General features: G+C 39.6%; 1 protein-coding gene across 2 annotated transcripts; it reads right to left on the bottom strand.

Moving 5' to 3' along the window:
• Window positions 1–16: 16 nt before the first annotated feature.
• On the bottom strand, window positions 17–19,179 carry tasor2 (transcription activation suppressor family member 2). Of its 2 annotated transcripts, XM_076734083.1 has the most exons (23): window positions 18,503–19,179; window positions 18,072–18,220; window positions 17,659–17,754; window positions 17,498–17,570; window positions 15,616–15,707; window positions 15,371–15,508; window positions 14,957–15,096; window positions 14,815–14,831; window positions 14,211–14,310; window positions 13,985–14,079; window positions 13,749–13,855; window positions 13,498–13,570; window positions 13,335–13,406; window positions 11,003–13,177; window positions 9,880–10,630; window positions 9,211–9,670; window positions 4,994–8,599; window positions 4,250–4,372; window positions 4,011–4,164; window positions 3,807–3,912; window positions 3,040–3,221; window positions 2,672–2,778; window positions 17–2,344 (listed from the first exon to the last, which is right to left on the bottom strand). In XM_076734083.1, exons 1-22 carry the CDS (start codon window positions 18,534–18,536, stop codon window positions 2,681–2,683), a joined length of 8,841 nt encoding a protein of 2,946 aa, XP_076590198.1. In that variant the 5' UTR covers window positions 18,537–19,179; the 3' UTR covers window positions 17–2,344; window positions 2,672–2,680. The 2 variants fall into 2 exon arrangements, with proteins under 2 accessions (XP_076590198.1, XP_076590197.1); XM_076734082.1 differs by lacking the exon at window positions 17–2,344 and having other exon boundaries at window positions 2,353–2,778.
• Window positions 19,180–22,369: the final 3,190 nt, after the last annotated feature.

Genomic DNA, 22,369 nt, shown 5'->3' with positions numbered 1-22,369 from the left:
TCAGCGTGTCAAAGCAGAAGTCACTTCAGTGTACGCAGACTGCGGCAGTTCCTCTGTTGGACCGCTAAAGTGATTACTGGAGTCTTGGGTGAAGAACAGGATTCAAACGACTTCCATAGAAAGATTTTTTTTTATCTACACAACAGACCGACAATCATTGGTGTTTTTTTAATATTGGGAACTAACTAACTGAGTGAAATGACTCGGGAGTATTTAAGTGGCAGCCATGATAAGGGCTGTTAGAACGTTCGAAAGGCAAAGGAAAGGTACTTCAGTGCTTCCTTTCTCATGTCCTTTTGGCTTAGGATACACTGAACCATCCTTTACGGCAGGAAAGGAGATAATGCCGTCCCACAATCCATTGCGGTAGCAGCAGTTAAAACAACGCATAATTCGGCTGTTCACGAAAACAAACGGTTTACGTGACATTACAAATCCACAGCATGTATCAGCAGACTGCTCAGAAATGACACGGCGCATTTAAGAGTTATGTCCTGTGTCTGTTCAATTTAGCGTCGCCACTAATTCCTTCCCTTTAGAAGAGCTGCGGTAGCTTTACTTTAATGCGAAAAGTGAATGTGAGTAGATTAGGACCAAATCTTTCGCCCTACAGCCACCGAAGTGAATATTGGTCACACAAGCCACATATCTTTCGAACACTTTGACGCCAAATAGTAATTTTTAAACCGTGAAGGAGAAAATTAACTTCATTCGAGATCTGTCTGTCTCAGCAGCACATTCTCGCGAGATCTGTCGTGCTCACCAACCTAATACTCCCGAGATCTGGAGGGAGTATATAAAGAGCAAATAGAAACGAGCGGCAAAGTAAGGCGCAAACAAAATGCTACTGCTATTTTCACATGGACACTCGTCACATTTGTTTTTTAGGGTTGCACCCCATCTGTTCCTTTATTTCCATTAATTCTAGCTACTGTTGGTCAAACAGCAAAACATCTATTATTTACAAGACACAACCGAGTGGGGGCTCTACCGAATAATTTCATGCCCTTTGTATGAAAAATTCATATATATACATAAGACCTAGACTTCCAAATACCAAACTGAAGAGATACCAACTCAGTAGATCTTGGGAACGTTGTGCTGAGTCTATTTTACTAGGTTGCAATGGATAAGGATAAATGGTGATCCATTTTACTGTACTCAACTCATTGTTTATCAATATGACATTGTCCTTCTGATCACATCTGCTCTTCAAAATGCATCTAATTCATTACAAGTCTGATTTTTAAGGTTTGGTAACCTGTGCATTTATTGTGCTGCTGCTGTCTCATCCAGGACACTCCTGTTAGACACTTTTATTCTCAGTGAGGCCCTCTCCTGGTTAAATGAAGTTAACTTATACTGCATGTTTTAAGGCATCATTTTACATGAAAACACTGTTGTTGATATTTGACTGGATATACATAAAACCACATCTCATGCCAAGTTGCATTTTATTTTGTTTTCATTCATATTATGCAAATAACTATTTTATGTAGGCCTATTCTTTTACTGGATGTGGCATTTTAATAATGCTCATTCTTCAAAACAGACTGTAGTTTTACAGTAATGTCATAAACCTCTTTATTCTCAGTCATTGCATTGTACAGTAAATGTTATGAAAAATGCATGTTTAGCACTTACTGGTAACTGTTTAAATTGTTGGGGTACAATTCAACACTTGAGTAACACACGAACCATCATCAGCAACCAATGTACATTACTTAACTTAAATATGTACATAATACTAATGCAGACCACTTGAAAACAGCCTGATGTAGCTTTGTTGCAAGGCTTGGATTAAGTACTAAAATAAATTTGTACCAACGAAAAGAAAAGAAAAAAAATCTTTGAACAGACTTTTGACCACAAACAAGGGATCATTAAACAAGAATTACAACTTTGAATTTACACAACAAGTAAACGATGCCATTCATCAGCATCCTGGACTTATATTAGAATAACTGCTAAATCCCTTGTTCACTATTTGCTTTCAAGCAGTCCCAGGTTTAAATTTAGTCTTAGCTTTCCTGATACAGGCCTGAAACTTCTGCGTTTTCCGTCACACTAATGCACATTTTTAAAAAATTCCCATTTTATTTCTTTCATTCTTTGTGCTCCACTTTTAACTTTAGTTTTTTCTTCAGTGGGTTTTATTTTCCATCTTATAGTATGCATTGTCTTTATCGAATTTGCATCCTTATTTTTCTGATTATCAAGTGGGTTTAATATCCATCATATGTGAAATAATTTTGTACCCGTTTTTATGTTCATTGTCTTTTTTATGTGAAGTACTTGTTGCATGTCGTTTCTTTGTTGTAAAGCACTTTGAGCAGCGTTTCCTCTGTGAAAAATGACATACAAATAACTTTTATTATAATTATTATCATTATAAAACACATTTAAAAAAAAATGGTTGACCACAGTGCTGTACAATGAGATAAGATAAATAAAATAACTTGGCTTGACATGTAGCAGTAACAGTACAAATAACGTAACCATCAAATGGACAAATAAATCATATGTACATCAGTAATTATTGCTGGATGCACTGAAGAAAACGAACAATGTCGTACATCTGAAATCACCATTACTGGTCAACTACTGTTTTCTTGCTCTCTTTTGATGGTTGTGTACTTGAATAAGCACAACTTAAGTTTGTCCTTCTTACTTTTTCAGGTCAGACTGAAAATGTTTTGCTGGGAGAAGACGTCAGGAAAGAGTTCAAGGTCATTGTCAAAATTCCTTTCTTTCCAAATGCGTCATCTGCTGTTGTATCTGTGCAAATAAGAAAAGCATGTTATTCCTGTTGCACTGTACAATAACTGAAACCTTTACCTTGGGAATTTGTCCAGTTACCATGGTTGGTTTTGAGCCACTGAGGCAATAAAAGCAACTGCTGTTAATTCATGGAATAATAATAATAATAATAATAATAATAATAATAATAATAATAATAATAATAATAATATTTGTTTATAAAATCTTGCAAACAACATCTTAAAAAATAATTAATGTATTTGTGCTGTTGTGTCTCACCGGTTATAAAAATATGATAGCGGGCTGATATATTCTGGACCTGCAAATGCACCAAACATGTGAGATAGTCAGGCTGATCTCTTGACATGAGGTCACACTTGTGGTAAGGCAAGACCTCCAATATTCCAACTTCTTGGCACCAGTTAAAGAAGTTTCTCTTCTCTTTTGCATCTGCACTCAACCTGTATAAGGGAAGAGAAACATCGCATTCAGAGAGGCAATACTTTAACAGAAATGCTTTTCCAAAGTGCACAATTAGCATCAATCTTTCATGAAATTATGGCAAACACTGCTGCTGTAACTGAAACTTGGGAAAAGGATCTGAACGCAAATACAGAATATATGGAAAAACATAGCAGCTGATGCCATGAGATCAGTTAGCTGCAGTGGGCTTGTGGATAATAATCACTGCTGGGGGTTTAAAAATGAAGCAGCTACTTTTCTTCATTTGATGTGGGAATGTTCTTTGTTTCTCCTTTTTGAAAACAGGAAATTGAAAGTAGTGAGTGGTTACCCAGTTGAAAATGTGCCATCCCATTCACATTGTATTTTTGAATTTATATTTGATGCCATTTTTTCTTTCTATTTACTAGTTTGTATTATTTTTCTTGTATTGTCACCCTCTATGTGCCCAGTTTTGTTCTGTTGTCCTGTTCATTTTCATCTCATTTTGCATAATGTGTTTTAGCTGTGGAAAAGTTGTAATAAAAAAAATTTAAAAAAGAAAAAAAAAAAAGAAGAATCAAACCCAAATCACAGATGGTTACCTCGCATTTTCTTTCAGCCGACGGATGTCTCTGTAGTGTAACATCCATTTCCACTTCCCCTCCCTTCTTAGTTCTTGCAAGATTTTGGACATTTCTTTCATATTGCCTTCAAATTTGTACAAAGTTGAAATCATGAGTTAAGCTTATAAGATGCTTACATGACAAGACCTCAAAGAGCAAAACGTGGGTATTCAGTTAACATACAAAGGCTGAGGGACTCCTGTGCTGCTCTGTCGACCATAACAAAACCACCCCTCATGAACAGCTCCTGATGGGTGAGATTCACAATATCATCTGGTTCATCAATTCCAGCAAACTGGACACCTGCTGACTTCTTCAGCTCGAGCAAATGTGGGACCTGAGATGAGAGAGAACAGATTCATTAATTTATGATTATCTATTGCAAAAATCCTGTCATGATTTTTCATCAGCTGACCAATTACCTCACAAATGTGCTGTGCAATGTCTTCATTCCTGAGGATGATGAATAGAGATGAAGAACTTTCCTCATTAAGGAAGAACTCAGATGGCTGTACAGCAGTATGGCCCTCTGCCTCCAACTGAGCCTTTTGAGAAATTGAGGAGAAATTAAACTTTAAAAGTCATTTTCTATTAGCAAGTCTTACACAACTTTGACATTAAAAGTGAATTGCTTCCTTGACTTTCTCAACTATTTGAGTTATTAAAGGGCTCTATGGTATCTTTGAATTCAGCATTGTTTTGATTAGATCTTTACGTCCAGTGGTGGTAGACATGCCCCGTGGCAAAATTACTACTGTATTTACATAATACAGTGATCCCAATAGCATACTAAAACATGACCAGTTCTACTTATCAAACAGAGGAAATTAGAAATAAAGGCCTGCGTCTAATACAAGCCTACTTCAAATAAAGGCCTCTTCCTTTCTGCAGTTGAGGAAAGTGAAGTCTATGGTCATAATTTAAGGAAAAATGGTATTTAACCATATTTTGAAGAAAGTTTGACATGGACTTCAGACATTTCCATAGATATTTGATCATTTTTTTCTGCTGTGAAAACTTTCTCTGATTCAAAGCAGACCACAACTTCATTCAGGAGGAAACAGCAAGTTTGTACTGGGATATTTTGTACAGAAATTTTTGGTGGAAGATAATAGTTGATAGAAATAGAAATATTGCATTGGAAGTTTAATGAAACCTCATCTTACCTTGGTTTCCTCAAAGAAGGTATCATCTGACGTCACAAGTATGTAGAATCTGTACTTGGTTGTACAAGATTTCTTCACGGTGGCATTCAGATTACTCTCATCTTCCTCTTTCATCATGTGATCACAGAAGTCAGTATGGTTACTTGGAGCACTCTTATAATAACTTGAGTAACTGAGTAACTCCATTCTTGAGTGCTTAGGTCTAGATGGGACCTTTTTGACATCACAAACGTCATTCATCATTGCAGTGTACAGCCTGGCACATTCAGCAGTCACACTAGAAACTCCAGCATGTTCCAATGGGTTTCGTTGAGGTAACTTCTGAAGATGCAAAGAACTTTCTTCCTCTGTGGTGTCCGTCAGGTCTTTCTGGTCAAACATGTCGACCTTGATTTTCTGTCCAACAAGTGACAGCATGTCCAAGTGATCCACTGAATCGTCCTGCTCCTCTAGACTGGAAAAGCATACAGTCACAGGACTGGAGCAAGACAAATTCAATTTGTTATGTGCGTCCAGTTGGTGGATAGGTCCCCTCTTACTCCTCTTTAAAAGCTGTTTCATTTGTTCTGAGAAGATAAGGCACTCCTGCTCCATTGATGCCTGAGTGAGGTCATCTTGTAGGCACCTCTTAGAAATCTGCTCCAGAAAAGACTCAGATCTCTTCTGACTAACGTTATAGACTGTACATGTGAGTGAGCTTTGAGGTTCCTGGATAGGTCTGTCGTCTATCATGCTATCATCTTTGTAATCCCCAACGAAAGTTGATGTGTTTGAGCAGTCTGTCTGGTCCATCTCAATTATCTCTTTAGTTGTTCGCCCAACTTTCTCAACTAAACTATTTGTCAACAAACTATGGCTTCCATCAACTTTGTTTTTTGTAGATTCAAAAGACTGTATGGGAAGAAATGCGGGAATCTTGTTGGACTTTGAAACGTCTGTTTCTTTGTATTGATATAAGGAATCTTGACATGCAAATGTAGCCTTAGATGAGTTACATGTACTGTCACCAACACTTGATAACCAAGTGTTCTTTGGAGAAAGTTCACTGGCCTCTTGCTTATCATAATTTAGCCCTCCCGAAATTCCCTTGAGGCTTTCTGTCTTTTTCTCCAAGAGCATGGAAGCTGGTTTGTTGTATGTGATTACAGGGGATGTAGTCTGTTTATTTTTAGACAAATCTGACAGTACAGAATTTTCAATTACTCTGTCATTAGAGATGCAATCTGTGTGAATTTCATCATTCTTAGCTGATTTATGATTATCTTGGTCAATATTTGATTTAATGACTTGCAAACACTCAGTGGAGGGAAATAATGTGTGGAGATGACAGTCTTGCCCTATGGACGTCTCCTGTAGTTTATCTGTCTGATCAAGAAAGCGTTTCGTATTGGCCGTTTTCATCTGGCTGGATGTGTCATTGTGACTCGATTTGGAGAGGAGCTTGTCTATACTTTGCAGAACTCTTAGAGTTCTTAGTTCAAGATCAGGATGAAGACCATGATGTGGGTTGGGAACACTGTAAACAGTAGGCTTGTGTTTTCTTTCAAGAGGCATCTCCTCCTTTGTAAGTACTGAGCTTCTGCTAAGACATGGCTTAGTCATGTTTTTGAGGGTTTCACTATCCTTAAAGGTAGAACTACTAGTACTACTAATAGGGGCAGAACAAGTTACATACTGATATGGTTCCTCATCCATAGTTGGAGTAGGGCTCCGGTCATCAGACTCACTTCCTGAGATCTCTGGCTGTTTAGCTTCATTCACATCAAAAAGTGATAGTGACACTGTGCCAGCAGACAGTTCTGTCTTTTTATCGTACACAGGAGATGTACTACATACCTCTGTGGGTAGGACAATTTCAGGGTAGGTAGTTTCACTGCTTAATATTTCTTTCTGGCCTTGAACTTCTTCAACCTTGCCTTGTGAATGTGAGTCACGTGCTTGTACTGTAGCTTCTCCTGAGGGGTCTATTCCAATAAATGGAATTACGACTGGACCATGGATTTTTTCCAATCCTTTGTTTGTTTCATCACTTTTGATATCAACTCCTTTTGTCAATGTCATCTCAGATTCACACCTTGTTACAGTCTCAAACAGAGGTGAATGAGACTGATGATAAAGAAGCTCTTTTTGAGATGTGATTTCAACATTTTGCTCTCCCTCAATTGATCTGGTATCCCGGTCTTCATGTTCATCACTTCTTAAGCTGAAGTTTGACATTACTTTGTTTTGGCTTCCTGTTTCAACACTGTCATTTGTCTGGGGAACAGACCCATCTGCAGAAGACCCATCTAATGCTGCCCTCTGATAATGTGCCTTATCTGCCAAACAAATATCATTTTCTGAATTTTCCTCAATGACAGGTTCATTATAAGTAGGATCCATTTCCAATGAAAGATGAGTAGCTGTTTCTGAAAAGGCACGATCATCTGTCACTCCACTGCCACTGGCATCCACATTTCTCAACTGCAGATCACAGCAAGCATCTTCTTTGTTGTCTGCTTGACATGGTTGCTCATCCAATGGTGCTTGGAGATTACACTCGGCGATGCCATCCTTCTTTACTGATTCTGGGCCATCATATGTAAGTAATGGTTGATTAGACAAATCTGCACCAAAAACAGAATTTTCTGAATTTCCCTCAACTGCAGGGTCTTTATGAATAGGCTCCATTTTGGATGATGCGTGAGGAACTGTCTCTGAAACGGAATGCTCATCTGTCAATGCATGGCCATTCGCAGACAGCTTTCTCAACTGCAAATCACGGCAGGCATCGTTATTTGCTTGAGATGGTTGCTCATCCAAAGGTGCTTGGCCATTACACTCTGTGTTGGAATCCCTCTTTACAGAGTCTGGGTCATCACACAAAATAGGTAATGGTTGATCATTCAAATCACTGTCAGCTTCCACATGTGAAATGTAACAGTCTTTCTCATCTCGTCCATCCTCTTTTCCAAAATGATAATCTTTGATCACTTCATCATCACGTACTGCGCAACAATCCATATCGTCATTAACATTTTCAGCCATGCCTGGAGAGACAGCTTTAGGTTCCTCCCTAGATACCTGTGTCACACTGTCTACTAGATTTCCATTGCAGATTACACGAGATTCTTTGTTTGTTGAATTATCATCTGTATGAAAATCTTTTGGAGAAAAGTCCATATGGCCTTCCTGGTACTGCTTTTCTTTCAATTTCCAGTTTTCCCCATTTTGAGATTCACTTTCATCATGCTCAATTGTATGAACCACATTTGCTGCTTTTTTGTTGGAGTCTACCTCTGTGGAGGAATCCCTTCGCTGTTTTTGCATTAATTTCATCTCCGTAGCTTCTGAATGGTCAACACCACCTTTCATATCCGTCTTCTCATTGTTGCATTCATGTGACACACGGCACATGTCTGAGGCAGTCTGAGGACTTTCCAGCTGAACGGAGACACTTTGCATTTCTTCCTGTACAGAAATGAAATCTTTTAAAGAAGGTACATCTGTGTGCTCCGGGGGGCCAGCTTTTTCCAAAGGGGTACAAGTCCTTTTACTTTCATAGGTGCTTCTGACATCATCCACCTCACTGACAATTTCTGTGCAGTCTACAGCATTTCTGTAACACTGTAAAAAGAAAGAGGAAACTGAATATTAGAAATACATAATTTTAAAGAAAATTTTGTCATGATTGTCATGATGCATCTGCAACTCAAACAATGAATACAGTATATCATGATTACAAAAGGAAGCTACCCATGTTAAGTTGAATTCTAACCAAAAATGAGTGTCAACATTAACAAAAGTATAAAGAGGTCAGATTGTTGCTGGCTGACATGCAGGTGCATCAGTCAGAAATCACCCAGAATTGTGTTTTATGGCTAAAGTCCAAAAAAATCTCAAGTACACATACCATACAAATCCCAGTATATTATACATCAACAGTGTGGTATGTGAAGTCCACCTGGATATTGTGCACTTTACGAGTACGCGGGACCAGTATGAACATAAGACACTACGCTTGGCTCTTGAAAATAAGTAGACAAACATCAGTACAACATCTTCAGGAGGCCTTGGAATGGAGACTACACAGGATCGCCGATCATCTGGACTTGGCCACATGCGGCTTTGCCAGTCTGAGCCCAAATAATGAAGTTGTGGCCTCTTCTGTTCTTGACATCATGACAAAACATGAAATACATAAGTTTGTCAGTAGTGTAATCATATTAGTCCCAAACCTGAAATGGGCTTGCTGTCTGCAGTTCCACCAATGACTTGAGTGTCTTCAATGTGTCACTAGTCCCTTTCTGTTCACCAGACACAGATGTCTCTTTTCTGTTGACTTGTGAACCTGAAGTAACAATCTCGGCATTGGAGTTTCTTTGTGACAAGTCTAAAATCACAGATCCTTGATCCAAGACAAAGTCATCCTTTTTGCTGAGGTCCAAAGCTTTGTCTGAAGTATCTGTTACATTCAGGCAAGGAGCAGATGAATTGGCCTTGAGCTCAGACTGAGCTGGGGCTGGTATCATTCCAGTGGACATTTCCAAAGAATCACTTTCTTCTGGACTTGGGTTTGTACAGTCTGAGTCAACATGGAAGAACCGGGCCGTTGACCGGCTGTAGAACAGACCTATCCACATGTGGACAATGAGCTGCACCTCTTCACTGGTGTCTTGAATGGAGAAATCCCATGGGCTATCAAAGATATGAAATGTACAAAAAATATCTTTCAATTGAATAATTTATGATCATTAGCCAAACTTAAAGTAAGCTTTATCACATGCTGCCCATTTATCAACCACATACAAACAAGTACAGCAATGAAATTACATGAAAAGATACATTTTAACTCAATGTTGAATCTACTCCTTTCTCAAATAGACAGATTAAAAAAAAGTACATACCCATGTAAGCCTCGGATGATCGCTCTATCCTTCGAGTCACTTGTAAACTTGCTGTCTAAATTAAAGTCATAGTTTTCTTTGCATTGCTTTGTGATTTGGACAGATCCGTCCTTGTTAACAAAGGTACGGGAGCGCCTGAACTTTCTACTGCACACATTGCGTTTTTTCAGGTACTCCGGAGTCCTGTGGTTCTGTTCCCTTCTGTCCTCCTGAATGACAGAGGGGTGTGGTGTTTTAGTTTCACCAGACATTGTCTGATGATGGTGCAGCAGTCTGGTAGAACCACTTAAAGGGGGTACCTGGAAAGGTGTACCTGACAAATCCAACAGTAGAGAGGAAGACGGGTGAAATGAGTAAGCATGTTCTTTAGCGATCAAACCAACCAATTCACTGCCTCCCACAAGATGACTTGGTGAAGGAGACTCAAGAGGCTGAATGGATCTAGTAGCAGGTTGTCTAAGCAGTGCATGAAGAACTGACTCTTGTTCAACCGTGGTAACATCTTTTGTAAGGTCACAATTCTTCAAACTTGGCTCAGGTTTTCTCTGAAGTGCCGGGTCTGGTTGTGGTAGAACCTGGTCATTATTGGCACCGAGTGCCAAGTCAGCAAGTAAGTTCAAAGCATCTGTAGATGAGCAAGCACTGTTACTTTTTTCCTTAACAGTCTTCCTGACAGATTTATCCCTAGTACACTCTTTGTATTTGAGTTTTTCACTGGCCAAACAAGCCGGGGTTTGAAAATGCAACCACCCTGTAAAGACAAAACAGAGAAGAAAAAAGAGAAACTGCATGAAAATAGAAAAGTAGCACATTCAAAGCATTTGAAATACACCAATTTATTGCTACTAGGAACTTGTCACCAACATGGAAACTAAACCAGTGTTTGGGTGCAGAAGCATAGGACTGGCAAAATGCAGCGAAAATAGGAGGAGAGCAAAAGCAAACTATGGACTAGTAATTACTGAGCAAAGTGCAGTGATAGCATGCTGAAGACACTTGCAGAAGTGACAGAGCCAAGAAAAGGATTAGTCAGATTCAATGTCATGCACAATATTAAAGAGATTTCATACATCATACAGAAAAAGAAGAATTCCAAATATCAGATTTTTGAAATATGACTTACAGTTCCTTTTAACATATTCTGCAGAGATGCCTTGATGTTTTTTGAGTGTTTTAATCCTACCCCTTCTTGGAAAAATCGATAGAGGCCTTTGTGTGATTTGAGGTTGTTTGTCTAAACTGTTTTTTTCTTCTGTCTCCGATGAGTCTTTTCTTTGTTGGGTGTCCTGACCCTCAGATTTCTGTATCTTATCTCCTGTCTCTTTAGGAGTCAGGCCTAGGGCATATGCAAAAAGAGGGTCAACTGAAAGCATATTAGACACTTCCTTGACACCCAAACTGGTGTCCTGGAGAAAGTTAACTGCATCATCAGTCTTTAGCATCCCAAAGTCTGAGTCAACTTTGGCCTTCTTGAGACAAGGCTCAGTGTTGGGGGCAGTATCTGCAGTCATTTTCTCAGACCCAAGAGTACCTGTTTTTCTGTTACCCCTTAGAAGAACTGATTTCAGTTTATTCAACAGAAATTCACCCTTTGTTGCACAGTTTCTTGGCGAGGGGGTATCCATGTGTTTTTCTTGAAAAGTTTTTAAGGGAGGAGTGTCTGTGCCATCATCCTTTGAAGAATGCTCAGTACTCTCTGGATTCAAAGTTAATGAACCATTACCATCTGACGTTCTCAAAATAATGTGTTCATGATTGACATTACTGACATTTTGAGGATGACTCCCTTCACCCTCAGATGTTGTCACCCCTGGTTCATCTACTGTTGTCTCTGGAGCAGTGCTAGACTCTTGTTGCATTTCAACTGTGTCATGAGCATTCATGGTGGCATCAACCAACAGTTTTTCAGGGCACGGTTCATCTTTTGTCAAAGGAAGTTTAACCTTTAAATTCTTAATCTGATCAGCGACATCTATAGAGCCGTGAGGAACCAAGATTCGTCCACATTCACTGATAACTGGTTTTAAGTCCCAGCGCTCCGTCTTCTTTCTCAAAGGACAAGCTCCAAGTTCCATTAAAATGGTGCTTTCAAAGTTCTGCTGTCCAGGGTCTGCTTTTTTCTCTTCCGTTACTGGTAGACCAACAGTGGCAGATCTTACCTTTTTATTTTTTGATGATAGTGTTCCAAATTTGCGCTTTCGCCTTCGCGCTTTCCTCCAATCAACATTTGAAGGATTACTCAACTGTGGGTGGCCTGTTGAAACCTTGGACTGGTCTTCCTTCAGGCTCAAGTCGTCATCTTCCACTGGCACTGGAGTCTCAATGCAAACTTTCGGTGCATGTCTCTGGCCTTTGGAATGTCCCCTGTGTAGTTTCTTATGCTTTGTTTTTGAGAGATTGGTGACCTCGGGGCAATTAAAAACCTGTTTGGTTTTATCAGTCTCATCACTCATAGAGTTCAGTCCTGCCATTTGTAACCTGGCTGCTGGAAAACCAGAAAGTTTAAAGTCAATATGCTTTGTTGCAGACTCAGTACCGATCACACTTAAACTTCCATCAGTGACAGTTCGCTCTGCCGAAGTGATGCTGACAATCATCTCTGTAGGAAGGTTATCAGCTGTACAGGTAGTCAGGAGGTTTCTTGTTCCTATGTCATCAGTTTTGATAAACACAGTCAGTTCAGATTTTTCAGTGTCTTTGGTAACATCTCCAGGTCGCAAATCATCTGGTGCAATATTTTGAGGCGCAGTTGTTATGTCAACCTGTGCTTCAACACTTGTTATACAATGGTCCAAAGTTGCTTCAACATTTACAGCAGCTTCCTGGCCTGTTAACTGGTCCTCTGATTCCACACCAACATGACTGGCTGGTGCATCCTCAGGAGATGACAGACAGATGTAGACACCATCATCAAGGTCTTCTATTCGCTCCTCTTGTCCAGCAGCCAGGATTTCTGAAGCCTTTGACACTGGCAGTTCAAAAGAGACTGGTTTGCTCAGGTATGACCTGAAGTTCTGCCATGCCCTGTCAGTCCATTCTGGGAGTAAGTAGAGGTGCTTGTCAGCATCTGGAACATCATACTGATCTGGAAAGCTGCTGGTATCCCTCGAGGGACTTAATGCCAACCCAGGATTTATCAGTGCTGCATAACTTTGCATATGCTGCACAAATACTTCAGACAGTTCTTCATTTGGGTCAGTAGGTGTTTTCTCAACTTCACCCTCTGCGTAACTTAGTACTGGTAGGGCCCGCAGGATTTCAGATGAAATGGCAGGGTTTCTCTGTCCTAATTTTATATCTGTGATTGATGAAGAAAGAGCATGTAAGAGAGAAATGTCATTAATCCTAAACAAGGACAAATTAGAATAGTCACTGAGCAGGGCAAATGACCTTCCATTAAAGTAATGTGAGAACGCAAATTAACATATCCACTGTTAAATACATTGTGCAATTACCTCCATGTATAACTCGTGAATCTGAAAACACAAACATGCCTTGCAGGACCTCAGCTGCACTGGACCCAGTATCTGGAAAAAACAGAGACATGTGGCTGATATGAAGTTGAATTATGGTTGTTAACGAAGATTAAATTAAGCAAGTTCTGTTCGTTCATCGTACCATCATATGTGAGGAAATGGGAGGAGGGCAACAGGATAAGAAAACCACCATCATTCAGGGGGATAGTGAGAGCCTGTACAAAGATTAGCAAGTTTGTCGTCAGGTCCAGTTTTTGGATGTTGGAAAAAAGTGAAATTCAACAACATATTGTCACGCACTGTAAACTGATACAAAAAGGAGCCCAACTGTCATGATGGACGGGAAACTTTCAGCACATTAACTATTGGCTGATCGAATTAACAGGGACTCACAACATCTTTCTCCTTGATCTCCCACAGAAGCTGGGACAGTGAGTTGGTTTGTTCTGTCTCAGAAGAAACAAACTCATACAGACTGCAGTAAAACCCATCCAGAAAGACTGAAAGACAGCAAAACAAACAAACATATTAATCAATGATACATTCAGTATATCAAGGAATTATGTTCAAATATCCCTTGAAAATGTAACTTCTGTGTAATAAAGCTGATATTTCTTCTAACAGCACACCTTCACCAGAGAAGCAGGTTTCAAAGACAGCCCTTGGCAACAGCTGTCGCAGCTCTAACATGGAAATGGCTCCATGAATTTTCACCACTGGTGGCCTTAAATGTAAAAATAAGACAAAGTGCCTCAAATACGTTCCAGTATATAATCTAAATTAGTAGTAATAATTAAGATTTTAGTAGCCATTTAATTATACTGTGTGTATTTTCTATGTCAACATTTAACTTACAGTTCTGCAGGAATGGAGGCCCCTGCTGTAGACCTCAGGCCAACAGCATAGAGAAGAGTGCCTATTTGAAGCTGACCTCTCCACGGAAAGTAATGATAAACTGGGGAACGAAAAAAAAAACAGCAAAGAAAACAATTGCTTAAAAAAACAAACAAACAAAAAAAAACCTTGTCTTTGTTTTATCTGGTCCGCCAGGTAAATTCATAAATGCAAAAAGGCAATTGCCTTTTTTGCTAAAGAAAATAACATAAAATACTAGATAAACAAGTTCCTCTGAGACGTCCCTGAGTGCAACTCTGGTCACATGTTGGTATCACATCAACGCATCATGCTGACTGTCAACAAAATGGAAATAGATGCTCAGTGTCGCACTTTCCAAGAGAAATGGACAAACATCTATTTTTTTTTTTGCTGAAATAAAAGCTAAACCAGCAGAAATTAGTTTGTGCAGATGCACTTGCAGTGATGACAAAGGCTAATCCCAGGAATCATTACAACTACATGCTAAACTGGATGAATTCTGAGGACAAATGTTCTTGGATTAAGTTAACGCTCCTCAGAAACATATATGGAGAAAACCTACCAGAATTGCTAAGTTACTTACCCAGTTTTTTCTCCCCACTGAAAAAGACAAATAAAGGGAAAATATAAAATCGTACTATTCTCAATATGTATGAAATGGCATTTGGTCGAGCAAATAGTATGACAACCAGGGCCGAGCTTGTGTGGCAGTAGTGATTCATTACCTTTTCTCATGTGGTGTTACAGGTGTTTGGCATCCTTTGGTATCCTTATAAGTAAATGATACAATGGCAAAAGGACAGGCAGCACTGGGAGATCGGGCCGTCTCACTGCTTCCATCATTTAGCAGCTCATACATGTAATACTGCAAGGTCCAAACAAGAGGCATGTGAGCTGCCAGGTGTCGCTGCCATTTTTCCTTCTTACCATGTACTCATGCATTAAGGTGCTCACCAATATTGTGTTAACAAGGACAGCACAAACACCACATGTGGGCATTAAAACAAATGATACTGGTAACATTTCAGTGAACTAAGTATAGTTTGTTTTGTGTTAATGTAAAATATGTGCACCAACATTGTTGTGCATTTGTAGCTCTACATAAAAGCTTTCTTCTCCAGTCACATGTCTCTTCTTACCTGGGCCCTCTCAAAGGCAACAAAGGAGCTGGTTTTGGCAGATACTGAATGCAACTCTTCTGACACGTGACAATCAAACCCCTCAGTGGGTGCAGTGAAATTCTGGGTGTAGTTCTCAGAAACTTTTTTAACCCGCCCCTGTTGGTAACAACAGATGACAATGATTTTGTTCATAAAATATTTTCTTTCCATGAAAACACAATGACCACCTAACTCAAATATTTAATGATTGAATTTTTCAGTACCTTTGTCAGCCTGATGATGGCGATGTATCCAGATTTCTCATGGTACCAGCGATTTAGATCCAAACAGTCGGAGAACACTGAAATGTAAACACCTGAGAAAACAAAGAAAGCTCACTAAATGTGCAGTCAGTTTAAAACAAATACAGGGAGGGTTGTTTACTAAGATTTGAGGATCGTATAACACCACAATGTTAAACTCGTAACTTTGCAGTGGCTTTCCAAACAGCTGACACTCCTACAGCAGCAAGGCCACACCTTGACGTCGGATGAGTCAAGGACACACATTTAACTATCTGAATGACCCGAGACAACGTTCAATTCTGTTACACGCCTATATCAATAAGCCGTAATAAAGAGAAATCTTTTCTATTTATCTTCTCCTCTTGCTTTTAATTCAGTCTAAAGGTGCCTCGTGGTTCCACCTTTATTTCCAAACATCCTCATACTGTTTTAATCTGTTGTTGGCTCCTAACTTCCCATTTCTCGGTTTCTAAGTTTAAGATCTTTGTCCATTTTAGCCTCACCTTCTCTGCATTATATTATGTACTATTGCTTTTTATGCATCATTCCTTTAATCATGTCTACCAGTACTGAGGCAGATTCTAACTGCCTTGACTGGAAAGCACTTTGAGCTAACTCAAAATAAAAAAGTGACTTGAGTAATGGCCACTAAATGCTTAGATCGTAGTAGTTTCACTTCTTCTGATACTTCCTGGTGAGGAAAAGCTTCATTTTAGGCTTTAAAGTACGAGACATTGGTGAACTTGTTTGCTTGATTGACAGGACCCTAACAACAGCTAGCTGAAGGATATGAGGGAGGTGAAATCTGAACCAGTTTTGAAAAAATGTCTTACACTCTCAAATTCCTTCAGTCACTGAAAACAACAGGTTGGGAATCTGAGGCAAGGGAAAGAGCCAATAACTGGTTTAGCAGGTCAGATGGGTCTTTTAAACTCCCTTATCACCAGTGTGCCATCAAAGTAAAGAAAGGTACAACATATTAGATATTTCTGAAAACTACTGCAATCTGCACAGGAACTGGAAAAGATCACAACAAGCACACATGTGATGCTAAACACAGATAACACTGCAACACTGCTATATCCAATTCCATGTGACACAGTGGAGGTCTTGTTTTCATGAGCCATTCCATCGTGGTTTCATAGTACTGTTCACAGAAAAACAGCTCCATAAAAAAAGGACTTTGACCACTGTTTATTCTTGATAAGTTCCACACTTATCACAGCCTCGAGTGGGTTGAGGGATAACTGACAAAACCCTTGAGGGGCAGCATTTCAAACATTTTAAAGAAAAAGAAAAAGAAATTTAAAGGAACACATGTTAAAGATAAAGGAGATCCACGTTGGAATGAACAGTGAAACAGACAAACTCTGAATTCATTGCCTTTCGACCTCCGACACACTTCATATCCTGAACTGCGCTAATGTACAGTTTCCTTTTCACAGCAGAAATTATTCCACTATGAAACTGAAAGTGAGTTGAGTATAGCTCAATACCTTCAACTTGCTTTCACTTTCAAACGCATAGGAGCACCAGACACTCAGCACGGACTGCTCCTTAGATTGACCTGCACTCCATATATTTTGGACAGACCGCCTGCCCGGACAGTATTGTGGACACTTTTGTGAGCTTAATGTAATTCTCTGCTTCTTCTTTTTTTAAACCAAGTAACCAGTAAGTATATCCAAATTATGTTTCAGCAAATGTGGTGTAAAACTCTTAAGTGGCTGTTTTCTGCATAGAAATATGACCTCTTGTTTGTTCAAGGCTGGGCTGCACAGAGTAAAATGTCACAGTGATCTCAGCACTGGTTGGTGTAGCAGCTGTATGAGGCGAAGGAAAAAAAATCATCTCAATTTACCATTGGAGGGATCTCCCAGAGCTGTGCATGTGCTGTTTCCAGTGAGCACACCAGTTTCTCCGAGCGCATTAGCCTTTAATTAAATAAAGATCATTATCAGTAAGATCTGAGGGTTTGTTGGAAAAATATTTTCTCAGGTGTGCTGTCTTTCAAATCTTTACCTTGTCAACGTCGTCAAACAGCAAAAACCCGTACGACTCCTTCAGCTCCTCTTCTGAGTATCCTAACTCTCTTCTCTTTGCTCGGAAATCGTTATACTGATGCAAAAGACAAGTTAAAGCCAAGAGATCAACTTGAAAGTTGCAAGATGTTTGTTCTTATAGCGTAAAAAGGGCAGGTTCTACTTTTACGCATTCATCTGTGTCCTGGTTTTCTGATATAATAAGGATGGAATATATTAAATAAATCTAGTAAAAAGGTACAGCAATCCAAAGAAGGGGATATTTTACAAATATATTTACCTCTGACATCAAACAAGCGCAGCTATTGATTAAATTTGCCTTCAACCATTAGTGTGTCTTAATGTTTAACGACATTTAAATGGTGGCACATGAGGAACATGACCAGGACTGACCTTCTTCTCCAGGGCCGGATTATTTATTAAAGCAGCAGACTCGTAACTGAAGAGTTGCTTTGACTCCTCATACAAGTACGCACTTTTCAATGGAACCAAAACATTGCTGTGAAACACGTCAGAAGTTGCTGACAATGGTAGAAAAACACCTAAAAGTGGACAGAAACACAAACATGAGCAAATTCTGTTAGCAACATGGTGAATTTACACGTACTCGCCTTCAACTGGGGGGGAAAAGTTTTCCGAGTTATTTCGCAAGCCTGGGACTGTTTGTACCGTGAGAGAGGACAGCTTTTCTACGAGTCCTTTTCCGTCTCCTCACATATAAACTGTGGGTTTACGCCTCAAGTGTCGTGAGCCGAGGAGGAATCGACATTTTTTGTTCATCTAAAAGTGAAAGTTAACCGAGGAGGGGGAAAAAAGCTCACCACCTTTACTCGAAGCGCCACCATTTCCACTTTCCATTGCTGAACACTTAGGAAACCTGTCGTTCTCCCTTCGCCCTTCGCTGAAAACGGCTGTCTCTGGTTTTAAACATTACGACAGAGTTGTTGAGACTCATGTATCCTGAATCCAACGACCTTCTCAGACAAACTTGGGCTTTAGCCACCGTTTCTACAGACATGTTCACGCGACAACCAGGAAGTTAAGAAAAAAAAAAAAAAAAAAAACCGTCAGTCCAAACGCGTAGAAACAAAAAAAAATCCACTAAATCCACTTTTGTCGTTTCATAGGTAATCAATCCGCGTAATTATCAAAGGTGTGCAGTCTCCTCCCAGCCAGCATGGACTCATGTAAAGTGGGCTGCGAAAAAGAAACAGAAACCTATCGAGGCGAAAGCATCCATCTTGAAAGTGAACACCAAACTGTGGCGGTGGTGAGGCGGTAGCTGAAGCTCCGACGAGCCTCGTTTGCGCCTGCCGTTCACCTCTCCTGCGTGCGTTTTCCTGCCTCCAGTGACACATTAATGATTGCTAGATGTAGGTAAACTGGTATTGTAAAACCTGTGTATCTACCCTCCAACCGGCGATGCAGCTCGTCGATTTTGGAAGGTCATGAACGCCACACAGCGTAGTGGAAGCCCACGGGCTGCAGGGGAGGTCGGGATCAGTGCGTTTGGTGTATTTATCAATGAAATCCAGCTGAGAGTTTGTCAGCTGTCACGCTGAAGCAGCACCAAACCTTCGGTACAAGTTTTTCTGCTGCTGGCTATATTTGAGGTGAAGTATTTGTGTGTGTAAACCAGTATTTCTGATGGAAGCTGGATTGCTAATTCTGCATGTTATCAGAGTCAACAAACCACAAACCTGGTATGACCTTCACAAGTTCCACTAAACAATCAGGGAATAGAAACTGTATGTGCTGCTTTGAATACAGGCAATCACAAAGATCAGTACATGCTTGGAAAACCCCTCAAATCTTTCTCATGAGAGTATAGCAATAGCACTTCTTATGGGCAGTAGGATTTTTATAATCTGTACATAATTTACATAATACTTAGTTGTTTTTCTTTTCTGTATCCTGTACACTGACCCTTTTGTGCGACTGTTTTTGCTTTTTGTAATACTTGGCTGGCTGTCAGGACTTAATTTCCCCAGTGTGGGATCAATACAGTCTTATTAAGATATTTAAGATAAAAAACATGACATTCTTCTGGCACAGTAATATGTCCTGCTTTTGAAGATAGACTGACCTTCATGCTTTGACGTAACGATGGACTGTTGTCTCTCTTCACTTTGTTCAGCAGTTCTTGCCATAATATGGATCACTACAGTAGATGAATAAGGCTGTTTACTTTATACCAACACTACCTCGGCATAACACAACACAACGTGTCAAAGCATTAAAAGGGCGAGAAGCTCCAGTAATTAACTTTTGACAAGTCACACCTGTTTGCTGAAAACCACTCCAGGTGTGTCAGCTGTTTACGATAATGTCAGTGTGCAGAGCTGTCATCAAGGCAGACGGTGGCAATTTCAAAGAATCCCAAAATATAAAACATATTTTGCTTTGTTTAACAATGTTTAATACATGCTTCCACCTGTGTTCTTTCATAGTTTTGATGTCGTCAGCATTAATCTCTCCATGTACACACAAGTTGGGACACTCATGGTCAAAACTTCTGTTAGTCTTCATAACTAGGTCAGTAAAAGATGATCAGATTTCCAAAAGTCATAATTTTAAACACGAATTATTTATTTATTTATTTATTTATTTTTAACATTTTCAGCAAGATTAGTGTATTGTTTGTGTTTCGTACCATTTTACAATGAAAAACAAATGAAGCAAGAGCAGCAGAAGTTTGGGCACCCGAAGAGCTTTGAGTTCTCACAACTTTGACCAAGTAAAATTTTACTGAAGTAAAATGTGGAATGCAGGATTTTACTTGTTACAGAGTATTTCTACTTTGTGGTGTTGTTACTTTTAATTAAGTAAAAGATCTGAGTACTTCTTCCACCACTGATTCACAGTATGCATGCGTTCATATTTTTCTTATGCTTCTGTGATTAGAATTATTCAAATCCTAAAGTTCAGACATTCACATTAACATGCACAAATGAATATCAATGAATGCCAGCAGCAACTGCTCGATTCAAGCCAAGAAAGGAGTTTGGTCAATAGTGCAAAATAAACAAGGCAACCAATGACATTCAGCAAAACATTTTATTAAACAATATATCCAGGGAGAATGTCATTAAGTTTTTCCTTGAATGGGCAGTCTTCAAAGAAACCCATTTAACTGCCCACAAGGAGAGAAAGATGGCTGAAAGCAGACCAGAAAAGGCATCCAAGTGTTCAAAATAGCCACTGTGTTCTTCCACCTGTAGAAAGAAAAGGAGATCTGGACACCTGCCCATGAGCGCTCAATAAAGTTCACAGGATGATCACTGTCCAGACACACAAATGAGAATGCATTTACTTGAATTTTCTGGTGACAACAGTCCACCGCCAGAAGAAGGGCCACGTCATAGGCCCCAGAGGAGACTGGGTCCTGAGGTGAGTCGAGCCTGTTGCAGCTGGAGAGTGAGAACCCTAACCCTAAGGTTAAGGAACATGAAACTAAACTAACATAAATACACATCGAAGCCAGTGTTAGCCAAACATTTTCATGAGGTTGAGATTGCAGAAGTGAGAGCAGACGGCTACAGTTAGATCCGCATGTTTTTGTACACGGGCATGATTTGTTATTTTGTCTCTCAACTCCAGCACAGCATCTGAAATTAAACAATGACTCTGGACTTCTTAAATTTGTATTTTCAGATACATCAAGTGAACCGTGTAGTAATTATAGTCATTTGACAGACTGGACAAGTTATTAGACAGGTTCCTATAACCCTAAATTCAGACAAAATAACATGATGACAAAATAAGAAATATGCTTATACTAAAGCTGGAAGTCTGCACTTTAAACTCCTGATTATTGTTTCATTTCAGTCCTAACATGTTGAAGGACACAGCCAAAAATAACCCCAAAAAAATGTGGACCTGTGGTGTATTCCTCACCATCAGGAATCAGGGGTCAACCTCAGCAACATGTCAGCAGTTCCATCCACACCTGATCACTAATGACAAGCAACCCCCCCATAACAAAAGTAACAGCACAGAAACAAACTATTCTGCATGTTATGTGTCCATCACTGTGGAGCTTAGCTGTAATTTAGGTGGCAGGTTATCCCAGGTTTGATCCCTCTCTGTCCTGGACTGTCCTCTGGACACCATCGAGGAGGTGGGTGAGAGGAGGATGTTAGCCAAGCTGACATCAATCATGGACAACCCATCCCACCCCCTGCATGAGACGGTAGGGGGCCCAAAGCAGCTCCTTCAGGATCAGACTGCTGAATCCATTCTTCAAGAAGGAATGCTACCGCAGGTCCTTCAATCGAACTGCGATCAGACTGTTTAACTCTAGTTCTGTCTAATGCAGCACTGTGTTTACATACTGTCCTGCACCGTTTTGCACTATTGTGTCATCATGCCATTACATCTCATGCAATATCTAGTGCAATATTGCATTTTTTCTTCAATATTACATTCCTGTCTTCTTGAATCAAGTCTATGCATATATATTTTTTCCTCTATATACTGCTACACATTTTTTAAACCCATGTGCAATAGTGAAAAACACTACTTGAACCATGTGTAAGTCTAAACCCATGTGCAATTCTCCATTCCCTGTACAATTTTTACATTTTTTCCATTAGCAATAATGTTTTACGTACCGCTACATACTTTTTTATCCAATGTGCAATACTGAAAAACATTGTACTCTCTTGTAAATGTTAATAAAGTGTTATTTT

Source organism: Chaetodon auriga, chromosome 6, assembly GCF_051107435.1.
Source record: "Chaetodon auriga isolate fChaAug3 chromosome 6, fChaAug3.hap1, whole genome shotgun sequence".
In the NCBI taxonomy this organism is placed as follows: domain Eukaryota; kingdom Metazoa; phylum Chordata; class Actinopteri; order Chaetodontiformes; family Chaetodontidae; genus Chaetodon; species Chaetodon auriga.
This window is presented reverse-complemented; position numbering and strand designations above follow the sequence as displayed.